The sequence below is a fragment of the Selaginella moellendorffii genome, unplaced genomic scaffold (genome assembly GCF_000143415.4).
Source record: "Selaginella moellendorffii unplaced genomic scaffold, v1.0 SELMOscaffold_25, whole genome shotgun sequence".
Lineage (NCBI taxonomy): Eukaryota > Viridiplantae > Streptophyta > Lycopodiopsida > Selaginellales > Selaginellaceae > Selaginella > Selaginella moellendorffii.
In genome coordinates this window covers 715,451-739,897 of record NW_003314286.1, presented here as the reverse complement: position 1 = coordinate 739,897, position 24,447 = coordinate 715,451, and the positions used below count along the sequence as shown (strand labels likewise).

The window sequence follows — 24,447 nt, the reverse complement described above, 5'->3', positions numbered from 1 at the left end:
TATATGCACGAAGAGCAATGAATAAAAGACTGTGTTCAAAGGGTGGAAAAGATAAAGCTTTGGAAACCGTGTATCATCCATCTATCGACCAAAAGAGTCTCACTGTTTCCGTTTCAGGAAATGAAACTTACGTGAAGGAGCTGAACATCTCTACAATGCTAGTATATCGTAGTTTGCTAGTGAGCAGCAAATCTTAGCCTCAGCGAGACACCTGCAAAGAAAAACAAAATGGTTCCTGACGAGAAGAAATGAAACGGAGCGCACAAAACCTGGGACTGTGCCGAGCAACGAGAACTTGAAGGGTATAGTGCCAATGCAGACGCTCCCCCCCTCCAGCGGCAGTGGCGACCATGTCCGGCTCGAGATCCTGTAGACGCACTGGAAATCAAGCCCGAGAAGACTGAGGACCACCTCCTCCTCGCAGGCTCGCGCGCGAATACACCACACCGACGTCATCCTTGGAACGAGCTCCCGAGGAACCAGCCCCAGATCATCCAGCGGCATTGCCACAAAGGGCTGCCACTGCTCCAGTCTCTCGTCCAGGAGCAGCAAAGCCGGGGTTACCATCACTCCATCGCCACCGCTGCCCGTTTGCATGCACGGGAGGAGGATTCGTCCACCACAGACAACTGGGAGGTAGACGAACTTGTCAAGGACAATGAATCCCGGGGGCAGGGTCTTCCATCTCGCCACAGTCCTCGCCGCTGAGCCACGACCAACGAAGTTGACAGACTTGAGCGAGAACTCCTCCGTGGCGGATGCCAACCTCGTCCAGGTGACGAAGAAAACGTTGCTTCCATCGCTGCATAGCCCAAGCTCTGGATTGGATGCGAGCACCTGGCCATCTCCAATGTCCACTTCCCGCCCCTCCCAGGGCGCTGCTACCGCCGCACCACAGCGATGATGGTACACGAGGAGCTGCAAGGTGGTGTAGACGTGAAGGCACTCGGACGCGGCACAGACCACCCGGAAGCTCGAGCCTGGGAACGCCTGAAAGCTGATGATACAAGTGTACGAGCCCGGGTCACAGAGCAGGCGTGGAAGTCGAGTCCAGCGGCGAGTGAGGGGATTGGTGACGATCAGCGCTTGCCTGGTTTCCACCAGGAGCAAGCCCATCGATGCTGCCGGCCACACATCGGCCCGGGGGAGCTCTTCCAGGTAGTTTGGAAGGTAATCCAGCGGAAGAGGGCTCCAGCACTTCTCCCCGGGGCTGGCGATCTTGTTGCCGTGGACGTAGTAAAACTTTGTCTCCCAGAGTGAGAGCACGGCCTGGCGCCAGGATTTGGAGACGATCTTGGCGCGAAAGAGAGCCCGGAGAGGCAAGTGATCGAGAAGCTTGAGCTGGAAATCGAGCGAGAGATTCGCCCAGATGGATGCGTCCATTGCAGGCGAGCTGCCATGGAAAGAAAGTCTGGCAAGAATGTGGGATTGATAGCGAGCAAATACCTTTGAGCATTGTCACTGGGAAACGTTTTTTGGACCTCGCGGACGCGCCACATTCTTCTCGAGAGCTAGGGTTCTTTCATTTAGTTTCTAGCAAACACAACACATATAAACCCGGTTGGAAACTTTGCTCTTGCGCCAAACTTTCCAGTAGAGCTTTGTCCAGAGTTTTTCAGCTCCCACTCCTCTTGCTGCTGCTAGTGTCGATCTCGTTGATCCGATCGATGTCGAGGTCGAGCGGCGGAGGAGCGGCGCTCTGGTGGTGGCGCTTGGCGTACCTGGGAGAGCTCGACTGTGCCGTGGGAGCCGCGCTAGGCGAGTGGCTGTTGCTCTTGCTTAGCCGGTTGCTCAAGCTCAGCCTCTTGGAGAGCTTGGGCTTGCTGCTCGTCGCGTCGAACTCTTGGCTCTTGCTGATTCCTGGCGTTCGCCGCTTGGCTTGGACAACGTCCTTGAGCATCTCCTGGTCTTCCTGCGAGAGGCCACACTTTCTCGATGCTGATTCTATTGCGTTAGCTTCTTCTGCTGCTTTGGAAGCCTCCTCGTCAGATTTCTTCGTCGCCGGGGACCTGTTTGGCGACTTGAAAGGCGACCTGTGTCCGTTGATGCTGTTCCTTGCGCAGCTCACCAGGACGTTGAGCCACACAATGAGCTCCAGGATGTAGAACTCCGCCGTCGATTGCTCGGCGTGGTGGAGTGTTTGGAGGCGTATCAGTTCTGTGTGTCCTGGGAGTCTTCGATCTAGAACGGACCTGAAGATGAAGAACAGTTGAGAAACGAAGAAGAAACTAACAACGAAATACTCACCCAGAATTTGCCCATTCGCCAACCCATCCAAATCCGTGATGAGCTCTAGAGATTGATAAAAAAGAGGAGGCTGGTTAGCGTTCACACGAGCTTGACCATATGAATTAACCTTGTGGTGTTCAGAGCCACAGGTGCCAGCCAGTCCAAAATCTTTTCCATCTCAGCTTTTATTTGCGGAATAGTCATCTGTAAATCACAGCACAGATGAGGAGCATGAGTGAAGAAAAGTACGAGAAAAAAAAAAGGCACCTCTTCGTTTTTCCGAGGCATTTGGAGTCTACTCCTTAATGCTGCCTTAATGCTCGGTGGCAATCCCTGGTACAATGTGTCCCTTGTGTTGGGAGGAACAGAATTCGGACGAGACACCTACACATAATAAAAAATGCTAAGAATAAAAATCTTGGATCTGCTCGTACCAGATTGTCAATCTGATTGATGATGTTGGCATAGTGTAGTGCCAAGCCCGAAGGACCAAGCCTACATATTCCTTCCTTGACGTAAACCTTTGCATCTTCGTCTGTCAAATAAAAAAAAGGGCAACAAAGTCGTGTTTCTTCGAAAGAAAGTGCGAAAAACTAACCAGCCGGTCCAAACACGTCATGAATCCGTTGGTGTAGAAAATAAACAACGTCCACGAGCTTCTCCATTACCTGGACGATTTTGTAAGCACTTTAGACTTGACACAAGAGCTTACGTACCTCCTCGAGAATCTTTGACCATAAAGATCTCTTCTTTAGACTTTTTACGTGTTTCTGCTGGGCTTTTAAATCGCCTTTGAGCATGGCAATGCTCTCTCCTGATAAGAAACACACGGGCTTGAATGGAGCTTCTTTTTAACACAAAAGAATGGCGTGGTACCTCTTTGAGAATTGCTGTACATCTCTTCCTCTTGCTGCAGCTTGCGCTTGAGATCATTATGAAACCTGTCTAGAGCATGCAACTCGTGATAAAGTTCCTGAGAGAAGCTTTCGTGTAAGGAACTGAAAACAAAGGAAAAGGCGGAGACCACTCACGGCTGTTTGTTGTGCCATAATCATGAGATGTTCCATCTCAGCTTCTGCAATCTCTTTCGATTGGCGGGGTATAGTTACTTCTGATCCCAGCCTTAAGAAAGAGGAGGAAAAAAAAAAAACGTAAACTTGGAACGTTCTGTGCACTCACACACATACTTGTCAAAAATTCGGCAAAGCTGATGCCATCTAGGATCACGGCAGTGGTTACCGAAACGTACCACCTCTCTCGTAAACACCTTCAAATCGTTCCTGCAAACAACGAAAGCTTCTCAAAACTTTAGCAAAGCAAGAGAATATAGAGGTTCTTTTGTACCTTTTATCCGCTGCTGCAATCCTCCACAACTCGTCCATGTCCCTGGAGATCAGCCTTTGCACGCCTTCCGAAGGCAGTATCTCTTCCTTGAGGACTTTCACGTCTTCGTCGGACAAAGAGTGCATCAAGCTGAAGCCTCGAACGATGGTGTTGGCAACTTCAAACGCTAGAATTCCAATCTTGCTGCCCTTTGGAGCAACACCACCTCCAAAACCACTGCCTATCGTCGTTAGGCTACTCCCTACAGTGTCAAGCGCCTCCACGGCTTTTCCCAGGCTTGCAGTTCCAGCTCTTCCCAAAAGCAGTCCCACTTCAGACACCTGGATTTATGTTCTCTTAGAGAAGCAACAATTCGAGACAAAACGTACCTTTGCAGCTCCCTTCTTGGCCACCGTCGTCGTCTTCGTTCGGGCAGACTTCGCTTTGCTGGACAGCACTCTCGACAGCTTCATCCTCTCGAAAGAATTCGTGCTCTCCAGCGTCCGTTCCTGCGCCAACTTATAGCCCAGCTTCATCTTCTCCAAGGAGTCAGCCTCTTCCAGGTCGCTGCTCTCCATCCGGAGCTCCCCGGAGTCGGCAACGTAAGAAACCACCTGTTCTCGCGAGCGCTGGCGGGCATTGAGATCCCTGGCCAGCGACGAGGAGCGCCGCCTCGATGATATTCCTATCCCCTTCGAGCAAAGAGCTCCCATGCTTATTAGCAGAATCGCATAGTAGTAGCAGCGCCTCCAAGAGTTTACAATCTCCTGCCAATGCCAAAGAAGCTGGTAGCAGTCGATCCACACGGCCGGCCTTCTAGATCGAAGCAACATGTTGAGAGGATGCCCAAGAACCACCACTATGTAGCATCTTCGAGAAGGGAGGAGGAAAAGAAAGGAAGAGGAAGAGTGATCACGAATAACCCGGAGTTCTAACCCTGTTCTACATCGTCACGCCCGATTGCTTGCCGCGGGCAGCGCTGCGATCGAAGCCCAATGCCGGCGGACCCAAGCGGGATCTGGAGCATGGAATTCCGCCCTGGAATGTGGATGCCGATGCCGATGGCGCGAAGACGACGGGCGCCGCCCCCGGGGCACTAGATCCATGGAAATGCTTACTCGTTCCTCGTGGCGCCGCTAGCGGCCAGCCATAGCCCCGCCGCTTCCTTGCCCCTGCTGCCTCGCGCGCGCTCTCCTTGCTCGCGCAAGCACTCGCTATCGCGCCTTGACCTAGCCTCTCGTCCCTCGCTCTCTTCTCTTCCTCGTTCACTACAATGAAGAGCGCTGTAAAATTTCCCTTTACTTAATTTTTATTCTCCTTTGGGAGCTTTACTGGGAAATTTACCCCCACGTAGTTTTCTCACCAGCATTCTGGTCCGGAATTTTTACGGCGCCCTTCCGGCCGGGAATGGCCGGCAGGGAGACCATGATTCATTGGTGGTCTCTTTGAATTATTCGCTTTTTCACTATAGCTTGTGAGTGGGAAGGTTGCATAGAAGCACTTGCTTATAAACTTTGGGGGAGAGCATCCACAATAATCTTAGAATCCAAGCTTTGGATCCAAATGGCTGTCAAAGCAATGACGAGGATTATGACTAATCTCCAGGGAATCCTCCCAGAATGATGGAGGCCACTGGCACTGTGCGTTTTAGTGTGGCTTCGCAGATTCTTCTCTTCCACGGTCAACTTTTAAGTAGTCGAAGAGACGAGCGAGAAGTGTGTGTGCTGCTCTTAGGATCTTTCTAGTGGATCACCACTCCAAAATCACAATCAATCAAATCGCCCCATTCCGCAAGGCAAGACTTTGCTCACGCAAGCCTCCAAAGAAAAAAGCTAAACGCGTTGACAACACTGTTCTTTCCAGAAAGAAAAAAGTAAAGCGAGAGAGAGAGAGATATCTATATAATTCGATTGATGCTTATCTGAAGGTCATGAATCTCTCTCGTTTGTCTCCGACGGTCTCACGTGATACTATCCGTCAAACACTATCGAACAAGAAACAAAACAAAGTCAATTGGATTCTGGACATCTGGGCCGTCCATCTGGTGGGCACTTCCATGGAATCCGCCAGCCAAGAAACTACGAAGAACAAAAAGAAAAGCAAGTAGAAATCACTGATTTTGAGAGAGGGATGGATCAAATTGAGGAAAGAGACCGCGCGAAGGGATGGAGGAAAGAGATGTGCGTTTAATGGCCGAACTCCCACTCCCTATTCTTTGAAGTCGCCTCTTCTGGGGTTGGTTTTCTTGTTTTCATTCAAGCGAGGAAGCCAAGCCAAGCACACCAAAGCGCAGATGATGAGAAGACAGTCTTAAATGCCGTTCCAGGGCGGTCACAGCTGGTCTTGTGTGGACAAATGCAAGGCCCTTGCAAATCTTGCCAGGAGTTTTAGGGTTTGAAAGTATTTAAACCCGGAAAACTTTTAGGGCTAGACAGAAAAAGAAAGTAACTTAGTTGGTTTAAACTAAAATTATAAACATGTTTAAATGAAAATTAAGCAAATATGAATATCCTAGCATATACTATGATCCATGTTTGACCAACAAGGTCTGGAAAACGGGAGAAAAGGGGTATTAAAGTGGCTCTTCCGGAATGGAATATCCAGATGCGGCATGAAAGCGGAATGGCGAGGCGCCCCATGCGTGTGGAGAGATGTAAACTTAGGGTTTGCGAGCGCAAGAGGGAAGCATGAGCGTAGGCGAGAGCGGCGGGGCGTCTGATGGATCCGATGATTATGAGGAGGAGGAGGAGGAGCTGGTCGATCAGCACCCCAGGCGTGGCGCCGCCGTTGCCGCGGCCGCCGCAGCTTACGAATCCGCCGCCACCGGTAGCAGCAATCACCGGCGCATGCCCCAGCTCCAGGCAAGGTTAGCCGCCATTAGCTCGCAGAAAATGGAGAGATCGAAAGAAATATCGGGCACGGCGGGGTCGGCTGCCGCTGCCGGTGCCAATTCTTTCCTCTTTTTGAATTCTTTCTCTCACGGTAGCGCTAGTGTTAGCCAGTCCACGCCGGCCGCCAATGCGGCTGGGATCAGCAACAATGGTGCCTCCACCAAAGATGGAGGTGACGCTCTAAACAATTACTACACGTCGCTGCTCACCGGTGGGAGCTGCATTCGAGGACACCACCAGAACGAGATCCTGCAAACCGCCGAGCAATCGCTCAAGCAAATACTTTCGGATCCATTCTCGTAAGTTTTGTATGGTGTTTGATTTTTCTTTCTTGGTGTCATACCTTCTAGTGATCCTCCAGGGGCGAGCTAATGGACGATGCCGTTATATTTCCCTGCGGTCACACGTTTGGATCCGGGGGTATTCAAAAGATACAAGAAACTGTGAGTAGGCTTATCTATTTTCAGGCTTGAGTTAGTTCTTTCCCTTCGCAGAGCTTGTGCCAGATTTGCCAAGTGCCTACTCGTATTGCAGATGGATCCATAAACTTGGGTATAAGATGCAAAACAACTCTCTCGTGATTTTCTTTCAAGGTTTTTCTGTGTGCAGCATTGCGAGCGGCTGTGCTGGCTTTCAGGCATGACAGAGGTTTTCCGAAGTCTGGGGTCGTGCCCAAAGGAACAGCAGCGAAGCGGAGAAGAGATCCGGTAAAGATCCTGTAAGGCTTTTTTATGGAGTTTGTAGCTGGCATTTGACGCTTCTTCTACAGGATGGCGATCAATCCGTGGATGCCGGACGTCCGAAGGGCGTCCAGTTTCCTTATGTTGTTAGTGACAAAGTCTTGATCAAGGTTTGGTACTTGTTTTGTTTTCCGTAGTATATCACTCCGTGTTTTTCAGGGAAATAAGAGAACCCCAGAGAGGTTTGTTGGCAAGCAAGCGATTATTACGACACAGTGCTTAAATGGATGGTTAGTGTCTCTTTTGCTTAGGCATGTGAATAGAGGTGTCTGTGCCTTGCAGGTATCTTGTGAAAACTCTCGATAACAATGAAAGCGTACGACTTCAGTATCGGTCTCTACAGAAGATTGAAGGTGACACTTCAATTTGCGACCAGTTTTAAACGGTTTGGTTTTTTAAACAGATGACACAAACAACTGGCACCAAGACCCAGTGGCAGGGGACTTCCACTCCGTTGAGATTAGTGCACAAACTGTTGAAATAAGTTGATCTGTGAACTGTCAAATTCCTTTTAATTAATTAAGGAATGGAAGTATGCTTGGCATATGAAACTTAGAGTTCGCACAAAAATCACAATGAGTTCTTACTCAAGACAAAGATACATGGGAATATCTTAAGAAAAGTAACTAGGTTTGATAATCTAATCTAACTGTTTACCACATGTTTCAAAGATCGAGTTGCATGTTTATGGCAACTTGAAAGGAGCATTGTTAAAGAGTAAGTAACACAGAATCAACAATAAGATTTTTAATTAGACTATGTTTGTTCTAAAGAGTTTTTTTTCATTCTGGGAGGTCAATAAGCTTTGGGTAATGTGAATGTGACTGTGATTATCAAATAATTGGAAATTTAAGTTTGATTTAAGGAAGTGAGGATTCTTGGGGAGTGAGCAAGCTCATAACTATGGAAGTTTATTTGCAAGTGACTATTGAATTTTAAATCTATTTTAGTTGGTATATTCTCTTTTTTTTGTTGTTTCAACGGTTTAGATTCCAAGGTTTCAATTTTTAATGGTTGCAATTTATTTTACTAACCTGTATAAATAAAAACTTGATTTTTGAGATTGTTAAGAGCAATAGCCAACTGAATGCCATAAGATTTTAAGTAAAATACTGTGCTAAAAGATTTTCCTCCTTATCTTTAGTGTGTATCATTTATATCATAGTGAAAATTGAGAGCTTGGTGATACAATGGTGTAAAAATTTCATCCAGGCTCATAAATAAACTCACCAAGCTAAAATTTAATTATCATGGTATTGCTCTTGCTCAATGGCTCATTATATTAATAACACTAGAATGAATAACTAGTAAGTTGAGTGTGAAAGTGGACACAATTGCTCAGAGTAAAAAATGCAAATTACTTGACTAGACTCTTAACAACCTCTTTTGTTGGCCATTATGCAAGTGTTATGGTGTTTAAGTCATAAATTTGAATTTTAACTTTCTCTTTCAACTAGAAAAAAGAAGAGATGTTTTGTTATTGAAAAGGGTAAGCTTTCTTTTTTAAAGATTAACTTGCAAACTAGAAAATATAAAAAAAATTAAAAAGAAAAAGCCTAAAACTTTTGACAATTCTCTTCTTCTTGATTGTAAAAAATTGTGTGTTTTGCTAAGTAGTCGAGATGGTTCTTATTAAAGCAGTTCTAAAAGTTCTAGACTATTTTAAATAGGTATTAATTTTTCCCCTTATATTACCATCTCAAATAAAAATCCCACATCTTTTAATTATATCTTGTATCAACTATTATTAAACATTAAATTTGTTTTGTATATATTATCTAATATTTCATTTGCTAAAATTCTCTCTCTCTCTCTCTCCTTCTGATCAAAATGAAAATATTGAATGTATTGTTGTTCCATTTGTACTAAATGTTGCATTACCAAGTAGAGTGATAACTAAAACCATTTGTCCATGTTCATAAGTTTTTAAGGTTTCTATTATTAATGTAAAGAGAAGCTTTTATCTTATTTTAAACATCCTTTTAAAAATATAATATTGTGAGGTCCAAATGTACAGCTACAATGCCGTATACTAATATTAACACAATGGGATTTTGGTAGCTATTCAATCTAGACCATTTGATCCTAAAGGCTTTTAGGCTAATTAATATGCACATTTTCTGTATTCCCTTTCTTTATTTTAAACACTCACATTATTGGAGGTGAGGGGCACCTTTTGATTGTCCCTAAAGAGTGTTTGGATTTGGAATTTAACTTTTGCATTGTTTAGATTTAGTTTTTTCCATTTCCTTTCTTTTATTCTTTTTTTTCAAGAGTTTGGTTTCGATCTAGCTTTTTACATTATCTAGATCTCCCTTTCTTTCTAGCTTTTTGTCATTTCTCTCCTTTTACTCTTTCTATTTCATTCATCTTCATGGCGGATCAATAATCTCCTTCTTTGATTTTGGAGCAGCAATTGGTACAATTACTTGATGCTATGTGCTAACAATTAAACAACTAAATTTAGTTGATAGTGGCATTTACGGGATATGGTTTAACTTCTCCTGCTCTTGATGCCAATCCTTGTATTCGGTCGGAGTTCTTTCGTGGGAATTCTGGGGATAATGTATACCATTAATTGGATCACTTTATAGTGATTGTCACATATCATTCTTGGGATGATGCTCAACAGTTGCCTGAGTTTCCCACATGTTTCCAAGGGATAACACTATAGTGGTACAATGGTTTGAGTGCAACCACTTGTGGGGATTGAAGTGTTCTCCTGGACGCCTTCAAATGTGCATTTGGACATACTGACGATTGTAATGATGCCTTTTAGCAATTGCATTGTCTTCATCAAAGGCCATTTGAGTTGATGATATAATTTGGTGTTCGTTTCTGAAACCTCTTACTTCGCTAATAAATTCACACTCGGCTTTGGAGCTCACAAGACAATTGGTCCTGTGGCAAGAGGCACTGCTGGGGTTATCACATATTATCTTTCAGCCCAAAATTGAACTGCGGCAATCATGTGGAGTGTCCCATTTGACTACAACTTATATTCCAACTGGTGGAACTTTGAATTGCGAAATGGGAGAGTTTCCCCCTCAAGCAGCTTGTTCAACAATCTCTATTACACAAATTCTGCAATTAAGGGTGATAGCAACTTTGTCTCTCGCGTTACTAATGGACGGAAGTTTTAGGGGTCTATGGGACACTCTGGCACTCCAGTTCTGGATATAACACTACACTAAAATATTTTGAAGAGAAAGAGGAAAATATCAGCTACAAAAAAAATTAAAAAATATTGTATTAACTAAGTATAATATATAATATTTTATTAGGTAGTTTATTTTGCTCATGAGACATCTACGCAAGGGGAGGAGGCGTGGAGACTACTCACCAGTGGATTGGGAAGCCAACGACGTTGTAGAAGCATCCATTGACGGACTTGACGAGTGAGGCACCCACGTCCTGCAAGGCATTGAATGAATTACGAAAAGGATAAGGAACCTGGATGCCATAAGAGCCAGCTTTCGCAATGTATGCTGTGATGGTAGTGACTACCAAACTCCACCTTCAGTAAGAAGAGGGGAAAACTTGAGAGCTCGAGAGCACGCTGTTGTATTATGAAACGGTGTTGTGTTATTATTATGACGGTTGATACATGGTTAAATGTATGGGTTTATCGTGACGATCCGTGGCGGCGTCTGGATCGCTCACGTGGCTGTGTGCTGACGTGGTCTTGTTCACTCCCACACTCCTCAAGGCCAACGTCTAAAGTCAGCCCAGGAGCCTTCGTGAAGACTTCATGTTTAACACGAGGAAGTGGTTTTGTTAGCACGTCCGCTAGCATGGAGTTTGTCGGGCAGAACTCCAGCTCGATCATTCCTCTCTGGATCTGCTCTCGTATAAAATGGAAGCGCAGGTCAATGTGTTTAGTACGAGAGTGGAACCTGGAGTTCTTGGTCAAAGCTATTGCAGACTGGTTGTCACACAATAGCTTGACCACGCCCGTGTTGATTTGTAGATCCTGGAGAAGTCCCTTCAGCCACGCTGCTTCCTTGGTTGCAGCTGCTGCAGCTATGTACTCAGCCTCGGTACTCGACATCGCTGTAATAGCCTGTCGTTTGCTGCACCAGCTTGCGACATTTCCATTTAGCAGGAAAACGTAGCCTGTGGTTGACTTCCTGTTGTCTGGATCCCCGGCCCAATCAGCATCAGAGTAACCAGCCAGCTTGTTGCCGCTTTGGCCTCTGGAGTACTTTAAAGTTAGCTGGTTAGTCCCTGCCACGTACCTCATAATACGTTTCAAAGCCTGCCAGTGTGCTGTGGAGGGACGGTCCAGGTACTTCGCCACTGTTCCCACAGCATATGCAAGGTCAGGCCGAGTGGAGATTACCAGGTAGATCAGGCTGCCGACCATAGAGCGATAGACTGCTCTAGATGCTTTCTCCTCCTCGGGAGATTGATCAAAGTACTCTCCACTCTCAGCAGATAATTTCGTGCCTGTTTCCATGGGAGTAGCAACCGGATTAACACGAGCAAGGCCATACCTCTGGAGCACGTCGGAAACATATTTTGCCTGGCTTAGCTCCAGAGTGCCTCGTTCCCTGTTGCGCGTCACCTGGATACCGAGGCAGAAATGCAACTCACCGAGGTCTTTCATGGCAAATTTAGCGCCAAGGTACGTTTTAAATTTGTGGATCAAACGTAGCTGATTTGCCACGAGAATAGCATCGTCCACATATAGCGCAAGGAACAAATAGCCCAGCGTCAAAATATATGTAGAGGTTACAATCAGCAGCACTGCGCACGAAACCAAGGGAAATTAGAAAAGAATCTATTTTCGTGTACCATTGGCGTGGCGACTGCTTGAGTCCGTAGAGAGCTTTGTTAAGCTTGCAAACGAGGTGTTCTTCTCCAGGCTGGATAAAACCAGGAGGCTGAGCCACATACACCTCTTCATCGATGTCGCCATTAAGGAACGCAGTACAAACGTCAAGTTGATGGAGCTCGAGATCCAATTCTGCAGCTGAGATTAGTAGCCGATGCAGAGCCAGGAGGAGTTGCTGAAGGAGCGCCCGAAGGAGGCGATCTGGCAGGAGGTGTTGAGTGCCTCTCCCCAAAACACCTTGGGCATGCCAGCGAGGCAGCGTACACAGTCCATAAGTGTCCTGTTCAGGCGCTCGGTGAATCCATAGAAGCTGCCTGTCCTCCTCGATGTCCGACACCAAACCTGCTCCTCCTTCAAGCTGGAGAAACTTTGGTCAGAGATCTGTAGCCGGTCACTCATCCCGAAAAGATCAACACCCACTAGAGGATGGATCCACACTTACTGGTTCATGGTCACCAGGTAGCAGCGCCTAGAGCATGCTGCAAGACGCCATGAGCGATGCGGTGTCTCCTGACCCCATTCTGCTGCGAGGTGTGGGCTGCGGTGTACTCGTGGTGGATTCCAGCCTGAGCAAGAAATGCCAGAAACTCATTGCTCCTATACTCACCGCCGCCATCTGAGCGTAGTGTCTGGATGGTACAGCCAGTGGCATTTTCTGCCCAGCTTTTGTAGACCTGGAAGTGATGGTAGACCTCTCCCTTGTGTGCCATGGGAACAGCCACCGCATAGCGTGAGTAGTCGTCAATGAACGAAACGAAGTACCGCTTGTGACTGAGAGTTGCTTCTGGCACATGGCACACATCCGTGTGTACCAGCTGAAGAAATCCTGAGGCGCCATCTTCTGGACTTCTGCGTGGAAAGGGTAGTCTTGGCTGCTTCCCCAGTTGGCACGTTTCACGTACTCCTAGTTGGCTGGCACCGGTGAGGGTAAAGTCATCAGCAAGCTTGTGGCTAACAAGTAGCTGGATGTCGTGAGAATTGGCATGCCCTAGCCAAGCGTGCTAGAGCTGGAGAGAGTTGGCAGTCCAAGAGCTGGGGCAAATTGCAAACAAATGCCCCTGCTCGTGAGTTGAGAGGATCAACTGAACATTGAGCTTGTAGAGAGTCTCAGCTCGTCTACCAAAAGCTACTGGATGGCCAGTCTCGTCAAAGATGTGCATCCGTCTGCGTTGAAGAGTGTTGAGAAGCCTTGATCTGCTACTACACCAACTGAGAACACTGTCTGTCCTACGTAGTAGACCTAGTTCACGAGCTTCTCAGCTCCACTCTCCAACTTTATGATGACCGTTCCTTGTCCTTCCTTGTCCTTCCACTGTTAAGGGGCATTTGTCTCCTACAAAGACTTGCTTCTCCTGCTCCAGTGGCCAGTACTTGTGAAAAGCTCTCTTCAATGGTGTGAGGTGCATCAAGGCTCCAGAATCCATCCAGAGCACTTCGGCTTCGGACACAGTGGATGAAGATGCAGTGAGCGTCATCATCAACATCGTGTCAGGTTGGCGTGAAGAAGAGCTTCTTTCAGTGCGAGCTTTCTCTGCGGCTTTCTTGATCCGGCATTCACGCTCCACGTGGCCAAGTAGTTACATGGGCCCTTGCGTTTTTTATCTGTTGCAAATCCAGGGCTGGGAGAAGGGCTCTTTTGTCCTCGAACAGGGCCATCTTCCCACCCGATTGCTTTCCCATGAACAAGGCCTGCTCCACCCGAGCAGCCTGAGAGGGCGCCTTTTGTCTCCGCTCGTTCTGCTTGCGTTCTTCCTCGATCAGGTCCAAGTAGAGCGAGTCCAAGTCCTTTCCAGGCACAGCCGAGAGCATCGATGCGAAAGGTTGGAGATCAGGGGAGACAGAGCTCAGAAGGAATGCCTTAGCTTGATCAATGGTGATTGCCGCTTCCGCGTCCTTCAGCTCGGTGACCATCGCTTTAAACTTTCCAATGTAAGTGGCCATAGTGTCATCAGGTTGCATTCTCATCGTGAAGAACCTTTGTGTTAGCACCACCTTAGCATTGGCAGCTTTGGCAGCGAAGATTTGTGTAAGGGATGTCCAGTTCTGGTGGGCTGTTTTGGTAAGATCAAGGATTCATCCCCAAGACCTAACCCGATGACAGAGAGCGCTTTTCGATTCTTGGAGTCCCAGTCGAGCCCTTGGGTTACATCCGCAGCAGCCGGACGTTGAGTCGTTCCATCCACTATAGGCCAGCAGTCCTTGGCCAAAAGGATAAGCTGTACTTTTGTTTTCCAAGTCGAGAAATTCTGTCCCGTGAACTTTTGCAGAAGTTTCTCCCAGCCCCCAGAGTCCCAAGAATTTCCTGCTGCGTTAGCAGAAGACATTCTATCTATTAATCTAAGAATAGATTAAACAGAGAATTTAGAAAGGACGGCGCGGAGAAGAATCGTGAAAAACTCGGCCGCAACAAGGGCACACCTTCCGGCAGGCTGGGCAAAGAGCTTGTTGGCGCTTTCGCTCCTGGATCTTCCGCTCCACCCGCGCCAGCACTGCCAAAGCCCTCGCGCGCTCCTGAGCCAAAGGTTCCTGGCCCCTTTGATTCTTCATCTGCCACTGTCCTCTTGCCATTAGATCGTTCGCTGCTCCGATACCATGTTGTATTATGAAACGGTGTTGTGTTATTATTATGACGGTTAATACATGGTTAAATGTATGGGTTTATCGTGACGATCCGTGGCGGCGTCTGGATCGCTCACGTGGCTGTGTGCTGACGTGGTCTTGTTCACTCCCACACACGCTAACTTATTTTACAGCAGTCTCCTCGTAGAATGATCGTAACAATGGTGCCTGTCCGAGAGCGGGATCTAGAAACCTGGATTGAAACGAGGGCCCGACAGAGATAGGGAAGCAAATCTAGAGAACCTGTGGCATGCGGCAGGAGAATCACAACTCCTGTGTAAACTTTGTGTTGTCGGCTTGTGGAAACTCCTTTTTTGTGTGAGTTGCAAAACGATAGACGTACCGCTCAACAGGCGTCTTTCTCATTGCGAGGCTTCTCCACAGTCATTCCCTACACAGCGTCTCACGCCAGGGATGAGAAAAAGAAAAGACATTTCTTACGTGAAGCCCCACGACTGTGTCAGCTCCACCGATTAAATCCACGTTCCTCTGGCTCTCGAGCTGAAAAACGAAAGAACTCAATTAGAACCCTGACGCTTTTCTGTTCTTACTTGTATCAATCTCCTAGAAACTTCAATGGCTTTGTGAGTGGCAGTCTCCGCAGCATAATCTGTCACAGTGCTTGTAAGCAAAGCGCTACAAAAATATTTTCTCACATCAGCAGTGGCATATGCCGGATTCCCGGAGTCGCCATCGGCAGCAATTATGAACTTCTTTTTTGTTTCTTCAGGGTTTTCTCCAAGTGTCAACCGTTGTGCCTCAATAGTGGCATGGATCATTTACCTGTGTCAAAAGTAATCAGTGCGTTTGCAGGTTTTGTCTCTCGTCGGGAGTGGAATGCTCCGGGAGAAGAATCCAGCACCGACAGAGCTCTGAAATTTGCCTGCCACTAAATATCTAGAGAAAGACGAGACGAGGCGGCTTCTCGCTCCACCCCGTCTCGGTGCAAGAAGCTCTCTCAAAACTCTAGATGAGATGAAAGGGTGGCCATGGCAAAAAGATTTTTTTTTTGGTTTTGCTCAAACGTTTTTGTGTAGACGAAAGATACAATGCCGCGTCAGCTTCTGCTTCCCGGCTGGGCTCTTCCCCCTTTGCATTTTTCCCCAGCTCGCTCAATTCCCATAGAAAATCTCGTCGGGAATGCGCTACATACAGGATTCTCCTTAAACACAGTTCGCAGTGATCGGATCCAATCACTATCTGGATTACTTGTTTCATGCTCCGCCGCCGCCTTGGTGTCGCCCTGGGCATAGCCCCGCCATGCTGCTCCAAGCCCCTGGCGCCATTATTGGTGGCGCCGCTGGCTGGCCGGCGCTCCCGTTTGACTACAACTTATATTCCAACTGGTGGAACTTTGAAATTGCTAAATGGGAGAGTTTCCCCCTCATGGAGCTTGTACAACGATCTCTAGTTTTCTGCAATTAAGGGTAGATCCATGCCACTGTTGTTGAGACCTCGCAACCATTGACACTACTTGATCTAATACCCTGAAGAAACAAAAAGAAGTTTAAGAAAGAAATGTAGTGGTTTTGCAAAACCTTGTCAGGTCCAATCGTCTTACATGAACTCCCATGGCGAGCAACGTCAAGGTTTCTGATTATGTGAGATCTCGCCATGGGAGTATTGTAATCGGGCATCTATGGAAAACTCAAAATCAATGTGTGAGATTTTCAATATAGTGGGTGTGGGCCACTTAAAACAGTATATGAATGAATGAATAGAGCTATTTGCATTTGCAAGTTATATAAAAATATTTTAAAATGTGTATTTTAATTTTTGTGACCATTGCATTTGCACATTTGACAAGATCCTTGTAATATTTGAAAATCTCTACTTCCTTCAAGGCTTGAATGTATTTCTTTTACGCCTTGATCTTGGCATTGATGTTTGTCTCACCAACATTAATCAAGAAGTTGTGCAAGATGCAACAACATTTGATGATGTATGGTAGATATTTCAGCTTGATCCTTTGTTTTTGATCCAAGCATTTAAATTTCATTTTCAAAAGTCTAAATAGTTGTTCAATAACAATCCAGGCTAGATAGTGTTGTTGGTTGTACTCCGCCTCAATCACTGTCAATCGGGAACTTGTTTCAAATGAATAATTGAAAAAAAAAAAAAACAAAACAATCAGCTTACCTAAGTGAGGGATCATCAAATGCTATTGCAGCTAGTAACTTTTGTCGCCCACCAAGTACGGCTCAATCCACTCATCAAAAGCAAACTCCCGAGGAACTGTTAGTAATTCTCTTGCTTGGATCTTGTGGCATAGCCTAGAGTTCCAAAAAACCCTCATGTCATGAACACTCCTTGGGAAAAAAAATAAACATAGAAGGAAAAAATTAAAAGTAATTACCTAACCAACCTACATAGGTACTCAAGAACCTTTTCTGAGCATCGCAAACCCCCTACAAGATCACCAAGTACCATTGCTTTTGATCAAAGTAGCCCTCACCATCTGGGCCAATTGGTCGGATAATCTTGAAATATGTATAGTCAATTGCCCTAGCCACATTAGGGAGACGGTTTTGGTGATTTGTTAAAACTCTACCACCATAGCTCTAACCTCCATTGCTGTCTCTAGGAATTGAATCTTGTATCCAAGGCACTTGACAATTGCAGCAATTGTTTGCACCACAATGTCATGTGCAATGGCTTCCCCAATCCCAAACTTGTTAGATAGGTTTGAGTAGTTAGTGTTCTTGAAGAACTTGTACAAGGTGACCCCTAAATGAACATCCATTAGCACTGCTCTCCTAAACTTTGTATCTTGCTTGCAGCTTTCAGCCTCCAGAATGCCACAAAGCCCAAAGAAATGTCATCTTCTCCATCCTTAACTTCCACTTCCATCAACCGAGGTCATACAACTCTATGAAGAATTTGCTCCATGCTGTTATATACTACGGCTTCACTCACTAGAGATTGGTGTCAAGTCGCTTGGACAAGACTGTTTGACGAAGCTTGTCTTTGTCCTCCTCCTTGTCCAGAAGGATTTGTGCCACTAAAGTCTTGTCATCGATAATGGATCAAAAAGCCTTCATGATGAGAAACAAAACTTGTAGAAGAACAAGATCCTAAAAGAAAAAAAATGGTTAGAAGAAATCTAGAATATCATAGCCTAAACATAGTTTATTTTAATATTAATAATTAACATCCCCCTAAAATCCCGAAAACAAGACGGCTAACTCTTGGATGTAGCCCCATTCAAGAAGTTGGAGATGGAGCTTGCAAGGTTGGAGATGGCTCTAGCTAAAATTGTTGCAATTGCAGCCTTCTCTTTCTCAGCCAGGCTATTCTTCTTCATGCAAATAATGCTTTCTTTTTGCCACACTAAATTCTGCTCATTTTAAGTAGCAGCGAGGGCATTCCCTTCACCGAGCAAAGTGTTCATGCTTTTCTTGGCCTTTTTCAGGTTCTTTCACTTCCCTGAACTCTCTGGCACCTGTGTAGCATCTCCAGGAGGATCAACACCATCTGTGGGATCCTCCTTGTGAGCTTCCTCCTCTAGAGCATCTGAATCAGCAAAAAATGTTGGAGAATTCGATGCCTTCTTCACCAAGAATTCATCTAGTATGTTGAAGTACTTGACTAGGAACACCTTCAAGTTCAGCTTCACTGACATAAGCCACTTTGCATCCTTGTGGCTCAAGCTGAAGTAATTAGGGTCCCAATTTTCCTTTGGAGATCGCAAATGCACTTATAGTCATTGCAAAGGTTGTTCCAGTGAGTCCGGCAAGCCTTCCAGTCCTGCTGCATGCCAGCAACCTACATCTTTTTCACAATTCTCTTCCAACGAACAGTTATTGTCAACATCGTCTCCTTGCTACCCGCACTGCCCCAATCTTTCCAAGGTGATCTTCCCATTTGAAGTCAATGAGGGAAGCCGTCTCATCATCCCCCCAATTTTTCTTGCGTTTCTTCCTCACTTTCTTTGCAATATGAACACTCACCTCCCCTTCCTCGTCGTCATCACCCTCCTCTTTCTTCTGCCTTCTGTTCAATGGCAATGTCGTCCTGCTCCTCCAAGTTATGAAACCATAGTTGCATGTACTGCTGTCCTGGTGATTGCTTTTGCTCCAAGTTACCTGCTTCGCCACCTTAAACCCGAAACCACTCTCCTACAAACTATGAGCTAAACTCGGGATGAAGCTTTACCTCGTTGGTTGTCATAGAAGAGAATTTGGAGAACAATCAAGTTCTAGAAACCATGGGGGGAGAGGCTCCAGCTCCTTGTGCTACAGTTCCTCATGCTTTAGCTTCGGGTTCATCTTGATTGAGGCCAAGATCTACAAGCTCAGCATCTCCACAGCCTTGACCCCGAGGCAGCCTGCCTCCTTGAGTGACAACTGGGCCTGGTGCCTGTCCTTCAACCTCGGATGCTCCTCCACCACAATTGCTCCTCACTTCACGTGCAGCACCTCTGCACTGGATGCCACTGCCCCAAACCCGCACTATCTTCTCATCAAACCTTACAACTCCTCCTTCCCCAAAATCAGTTGCTCCTCCTTCCTCCACCGAATCCCCAACATGATCTAACCCTAGGGAGCCTACTTTAGCAATGACTGCTGTCAGTTCCCCTGCCATCAATGCCCAAGCTCATGGCAATCCCAGCTCATGGCAAAAAATCTGACACACCCTAATCAAGGCACTAGAATCTTTAAGGAATCTTAGAGATTCCTTTTTAAAATATTTTAAAATTAAAAGAAAGTTGAGAAAATAATAGTGTTGAGGGAGATGATGAAGCAGTAAATAACAATCCAAAAATGGAAATGGCTTCATTGGGGAAAAGTTTAAATTGCCCAAATCCAACCATTATTGGTATTGCTTACTTAAGACCATAGAAACCATGCATCAAAAAACTATTTTAATAGACCTTAATAAAAGCTCTATTTCGTTAAAGTGGGATTTATTCAGTAAAATGGGACTAGGTACAAATTTTCAAGTATTTGAAAATGACGTGAAATTATATGTTTTTTGTCCAGGGGCTAGACATATCTGGGGCATGATGACTAGCGTGGTGACTTTATGTCCAGACTGTGTCCATCTGGTTGTATAATAAATCTCATTGTCAAGGTAAACAAGCCGAATTTGAAGCTAAAGAAGAGCGATGGCATGCGCGCACACACTATTTGTTTGTTCATTGAGCGTGTGGTGAGCTTTCCAAGATGAACGTCATTCCTATTAGCTAGACATATAACTTAATGGTGAGAACATTTAGATATTATTCAATGTTATCTTTTTCTAACGAATCTAATTGTGAAGGTGTAGCAAGAGGCATTGCTAGTCTGGAGAAGTCATTTAACTCATTTGACCCTTAGTGTATTTTCATGAAACTAAATAACATTCATATTATTAAGGAATTTCTCTAGTACCTTTTTTTTACGACATAGAGGCTTGCATTTCTTTCAAAGGTGATTTAGTAAAAGGCCTGAGGACACATGCCATTCTATTTCTCAGACCGGTATTAAGATATACTAGTGCAAAGGGAAAAAGGTATTTGGTGATCAAGTAAATGGCATGAGGGCACACGCCATTATAAGCCTAAGTGCTAGTGGACACCTCCTTTTTGGTACTCTCAGCGGTACTATCATCCTTCTCCGGGTCAGTTGTTTTGCTTTGGATTATTGTCTCTGACGTTACTGGGGTGTTCTCGATAGTTGTTAATGTTGCCGTTTGTTCAGAAAAATGATCACCTGGAGTATAGTACAGGGAGTTTGGAAGACTTATATATTCTACATCTTCACCTATCTCCTTCTCCGTCTCCTTTTCTGCCTCACTTACAGATTTTGTGCTTGCCATGAGAACGCTCTTCACCCTAAAATATGGAGTTCGTTGTGTTATAAAAGGAAACCAACACACACGCTGCAAGGGAATGATGGTACATAAAGCACGTAAGCCCACAATATGGGCTTATGTGCCATTAATATGGGCCACACGCCATATTATTAGATTTATGCACGTGTGATTGGTAAATGCATATGTCACATCATCTTTGTTTTACCTCACACACTATATCAGGCCTAATGAACCATATCACATGTGCGCACATGCTATATATATGGAGAAGTATTATGCAAGGATAGAAAAATTCAATGCATGATTGTGGAGAGCAATGGCATGAAGCCACATGCTAAATAACATTTTAGAGAAAAAATTAAAATAAAAACATGCAAACAGTACTGAGTGGACCAAGACTTAGAAGTGCACAATTGAATGAGGTATTTCTAATAAATATTTCACTCACCTCATATAGGAATGGCTACCACTCTCAAATGGCGTATCGCCTCATGCCATCACCTCGCAATTTGTTATAACAATCCAATGAATTCATATTCGGCTTGTTCACCTTAAACTTTAAGTAAGATTTGCTAGAACAACTAAGAATTTATACTTGTTATTTGTATCATCTCACCTAGGAATGGCGTAAGGCCACATGCCATCACGCCTCCTCTGATTCAGATTCGGATTGTTCACCTTGAAATAAAATACATTAGAAACTTAGTAAAGGAATATTAATGAATCTCACCTTGAACCCGGGTTATGAATGCTCTTGCTACATCTCTTGCATGGTCTGGCAAGGTGATGGTGGCACTCTGCTTCTGCATCCAACCATGCACAACATTATCCACCGATATGCTCATGCTGGGATCCCTTGGATTCAGCACCCATCTCTTTTCTAGGCAATCCTTCGTATATCCGGAACTTGGCTTGAACCACTCCACAGTTACATTGAAGGAGTTAGTTTCTGCATTCTCCTCTGCATCAGTGATGCAGCGCCCTACCCATATCATTTGTTTTTTATTACTGGGTCTGACAAGCACGACCATTCCTTTGCAGACCTGTACTGGATTGAATGCTGAATCCGGCTTCTTGTTCCTCGGCCCACAATAGTGATCCTCAACATCGTTATCTGTCACTGCATTTCCAGAGGACATTGTTCCGCTACTATCTGGTGCTCTGGGTTCTGGCCAAAAGGACTCTTCCAATTCTTCATATACAACCGGCCCATTTTGGATAGCAGATATAATCTTCTCCCAATATTCGAGCAAAGGCTTGCACCTCTGAAAATAAGATTCTCCACCAAACACCAACCCCCTCTTGCAGAAGGCAATATGCTGTCTAATCCCGGCCACTATACTTTCCTGGTCTTTGAGTCCATCCGGGTGCATCGGCCGTGGGGAACCCTGAGGAATCATAGGTTCCCCAGTTATGGGATCTCTCTTGAAGAGTTCAATGCCGTCCACTGGCAGCCACACTGTGTCCCATTCTCTCATCTTGTACCTCATCACTGGAGCACCGTCACACATGCTGAAATGAAACTGAAGAGGCTTGGAGTGGCCAATCAGCGTTTCGGATCCGTCCCTGATGTAGCCTCTTACAAACCCCTTAAAGTCTGGAACCTCTGTCAGAAGTGCAGCTTCAACAGTGCCTTTGATGCAATTTTGGAATTCATCGTAGAGTTGTGGGAGGGTGAGGACATTGGATCGCCGGAGGGACTTTGCCAGGTGACTGAACATGGCATCGACGTCTTCATGAGTGTGCCCAACCATGAGAAAGCCAAGTGTAACCATTTCAAATATGCCTTTGGCAACAAGCATCGCCAAGTACGCGAAGACGTACATGTTTTTGTTCTCACTGCCAGCATTGTCTGTTTGGAGCAGAAGATGGGGTGGAAGGCCACATCAGCCGCAAGAACTTCCTTGAGATTCTGCTTCGTTTGGATGAGGCTGTGCATTCACCGGGCGACCAGCCTCGTCGGAATGGCATGAGGCCTCACGTGATAACCCTACAATCTGACGGCCAACATATTCACTGGGATGGCATGGGGCCCCACGCGATACTGCAAGCCTTTGCTCCTCCTCCAGCTGAACCCTATATGGGGTTCGATCGACAAGGGCCTTATGCAAGGGTTGGCCGTTCAGCTCAGTCTGCGCACTTTGCAGAGACCTTAAGTGTTTTGCTAGGGACGCAATCATCATGTTTGCACCCCCGCCACCCCATAGAGGTACAAAGAAGTTCCCATAGTTCTGGGCACCATACCCATGAGCGATTATGCCAAACAGAGACACAGGCAACTGCATAGATGAAGAGATTGCCTTGGGGGCAGGATTGAGTCGAGGTAAGCACATCTTTTTCTGGTCCATTTTGTTGTGGATGATGCAGAGGTAAGAGTCAGGTCTCTCCATGGAGAGAATCCTGTTATGATAATATGCAGTCCTGCAGCTTCTCTGCTCGATGTTGTGGTCGAGTCGCCTTCTAACCAACGTCTCTCGCTCTTGAGCGCTGCAAGAATTCTTCGACAAAGCCATTTTGATAGCAGTGCACTCGTCACACTTTGAAAAGCTGGAGTACTTTCCTATACTCACATCCCTGAACCTGTTGCTCCACAATCTACTAAATCTAGATTGGCTCAGCTTCCTGTAGCCATTACTTTGGAGTTCCCGATTCACATATTCCAATATGGCCCCCTTGGTATACATGGAAGGGAGAACTCGTTGGGTGTCTCGTGTTCCATCTTCCAAGAGGAGGGTTTTATGTGGTTGTTGCTCGCTACATGTCTCGACAAACCTCTTGAAGATTGCCTCTCCATATACAACATGACCCCTGGTTTTGTGCGTACCGTCGTTCCCATGGACTGCCTGTTGAACCCTTTGTTCCTCGAACTCAGTTTTGATTCTGTAGAATGTGGTTCGAGGGACTCCATAAATGATTCTCCATGCCTTCATGCAGACCAAACCCCTCTGGAAGACCATGCCCCCCACCTGATGTTCTGAAGCATCAACAGATGACCGTAATGCCTCATACACAAAATTGCGAGCTGCCTTCCAGGACAATGTCTTGTATCTTGCTCTCTCCTCTTCAATAGCATCCCAATCAACATGTTGACAGCACCTCCTCTTGCAACAAGCAACTGTCGAGACCATTCGAACCTCCATCGCCATTTTCTGCCTTTTCGGTTTGTTGCTCAGATCCCTTTGGCTGCGCTTTAGGAAGGTGTACTTTCTTTTCCCATGAAGAGATGTTCTGTCATCAGTTATAATGGTGTTTGATTGTGAATCCTTCACATTCTCAAACACTAAGTGCCTCAATTTCCACCGCACAATGCTTCCAATAGTCTGACTGTTTTCTTCTGTGTCAACAACCTCTAAAATCGCAACTCCAATATCATCCTAGCCCAATTCTTGATTAGCAACCGCATCTCTTGGATCGACAACTGTGGCTAAGCCCTCAGCTACCACCTCCCCCTCGGGGTTGTTTAGAAACACCTTCGCCTGAATCCATGTAACACGGTTCTTAAGATCCACGGAGGGAACATGCGTCGCACTTGCGCTATCCCCAACATCTGCATGTGTCGCACTTGCGCTATCCCCAACATCTGCTTTCTTCTGAAGATTTTTCAAGGCAACAACAACATTTACCCCGACGACCATCTCTCCTCGTTCAATAGCGACCACATTCCCATCGAAGACAGTCTCTACTGATACAGCAGCATTGCCTTCCCCAAGCCTTTGACAGTGTATAACAAAGTTCCGATCCATAGACACAAGGGTCCCTTTTGCAACTCTCTTCCCACCATTCAAAATGTAAACCTTTTCCCCAACCCTGAAGGTCATTCTGAAAGTGCAGAAAAGGAGTTAAGACCATACAAAAAATGATTGGAGAATGGCCTAAATCATAACATACCAAACAACCTCAATAGCATGAGGCCACATGCCATTATTCAAACATGCTATTGACACCCACGTGAAATTTCGCATTCACAAAATTGGCATGAGCCCTCATGCCATTAGTGGTACCACTAATGGCA

The 24,447-nt window shown here is 45.8% G+C and overlaps 2 protein-coding genes and 1 long non-coding RNA gene across 3 annotated transcripts; 2 read left to right on the top strand and 1 right to left on the bottom strand.

Moving 5' to 3' along the window:
• Positions 1–1,498: 1,498 nt before the first annotated feature.
• On the bottom strand, positions 1,499–4,854 carry LOC9637219. The gene is made up of 12 exons (XM_024679668.1): positions 3,942–4,854; positions 3,574–3,893; positions 3,417–3,509; positions 3,261–3,351; positions 3,106–3,202; positions 2,946–3,043; positions 2,828–2,897; positions 2,664–2,764; positions 2,497–2,613; positions 2,357–2,433; positions 2,248–2,292; positions 1,499–2,192 (listed from the first exon to the last, which is right to left on the bottom strand). The coding sequence occupies exons 1-12, from the start codon at positions 4,383–4,385 to the stop codon at positions 1,616–1,618; spliced, it is 2,130 nt and encodes a 709-aa protein (XP_024535436.1). The 5' UTR covers positions 4,386–4,854; the 3' UTR covers positions 1,499–1,615.
• A 1,290-nt stretch (positions 4,855–6,144) lies between these two features.
• Positions 6,145–7,734, top strand: LOC9636483. Its single transcript, XM_024679587.1, has 8 exons — positions 6,145–6,742; positions 6,805–6,886; positions 6,938–6,995; positions 7,053–7,150; positions 7,213–7,293; positions 7,343–7,413; positions 7,466–7,536; positions 7,587–7,734. Exons 1-8 carry the CDS (start codon positions 6,240–6,242, stop codon positions 7,670–7,672), a joined length of 1,050 nt encoding a protein of 349 aa, XP_024535355.1. The 5' UTR covers positions 6,145–6,239; the 3' UTR covers positions 7,673–7,734.
• Positions 7,735–13,961: 6,227 nt separating this feature from the next.
• On the top strand, positions 13,962–14,394 carry LOC112347915. The gene is made up of 2 exons (XR_002992897.1): positions 13,962–14,079; positions 14,122–14,394. It is a non-coding gene; the product is annotated as an uncharacterized LOC112347915 (long non-coding RNA).
• Positions 14,395–24,447: the final 10,053 nt, after the last annotated feature.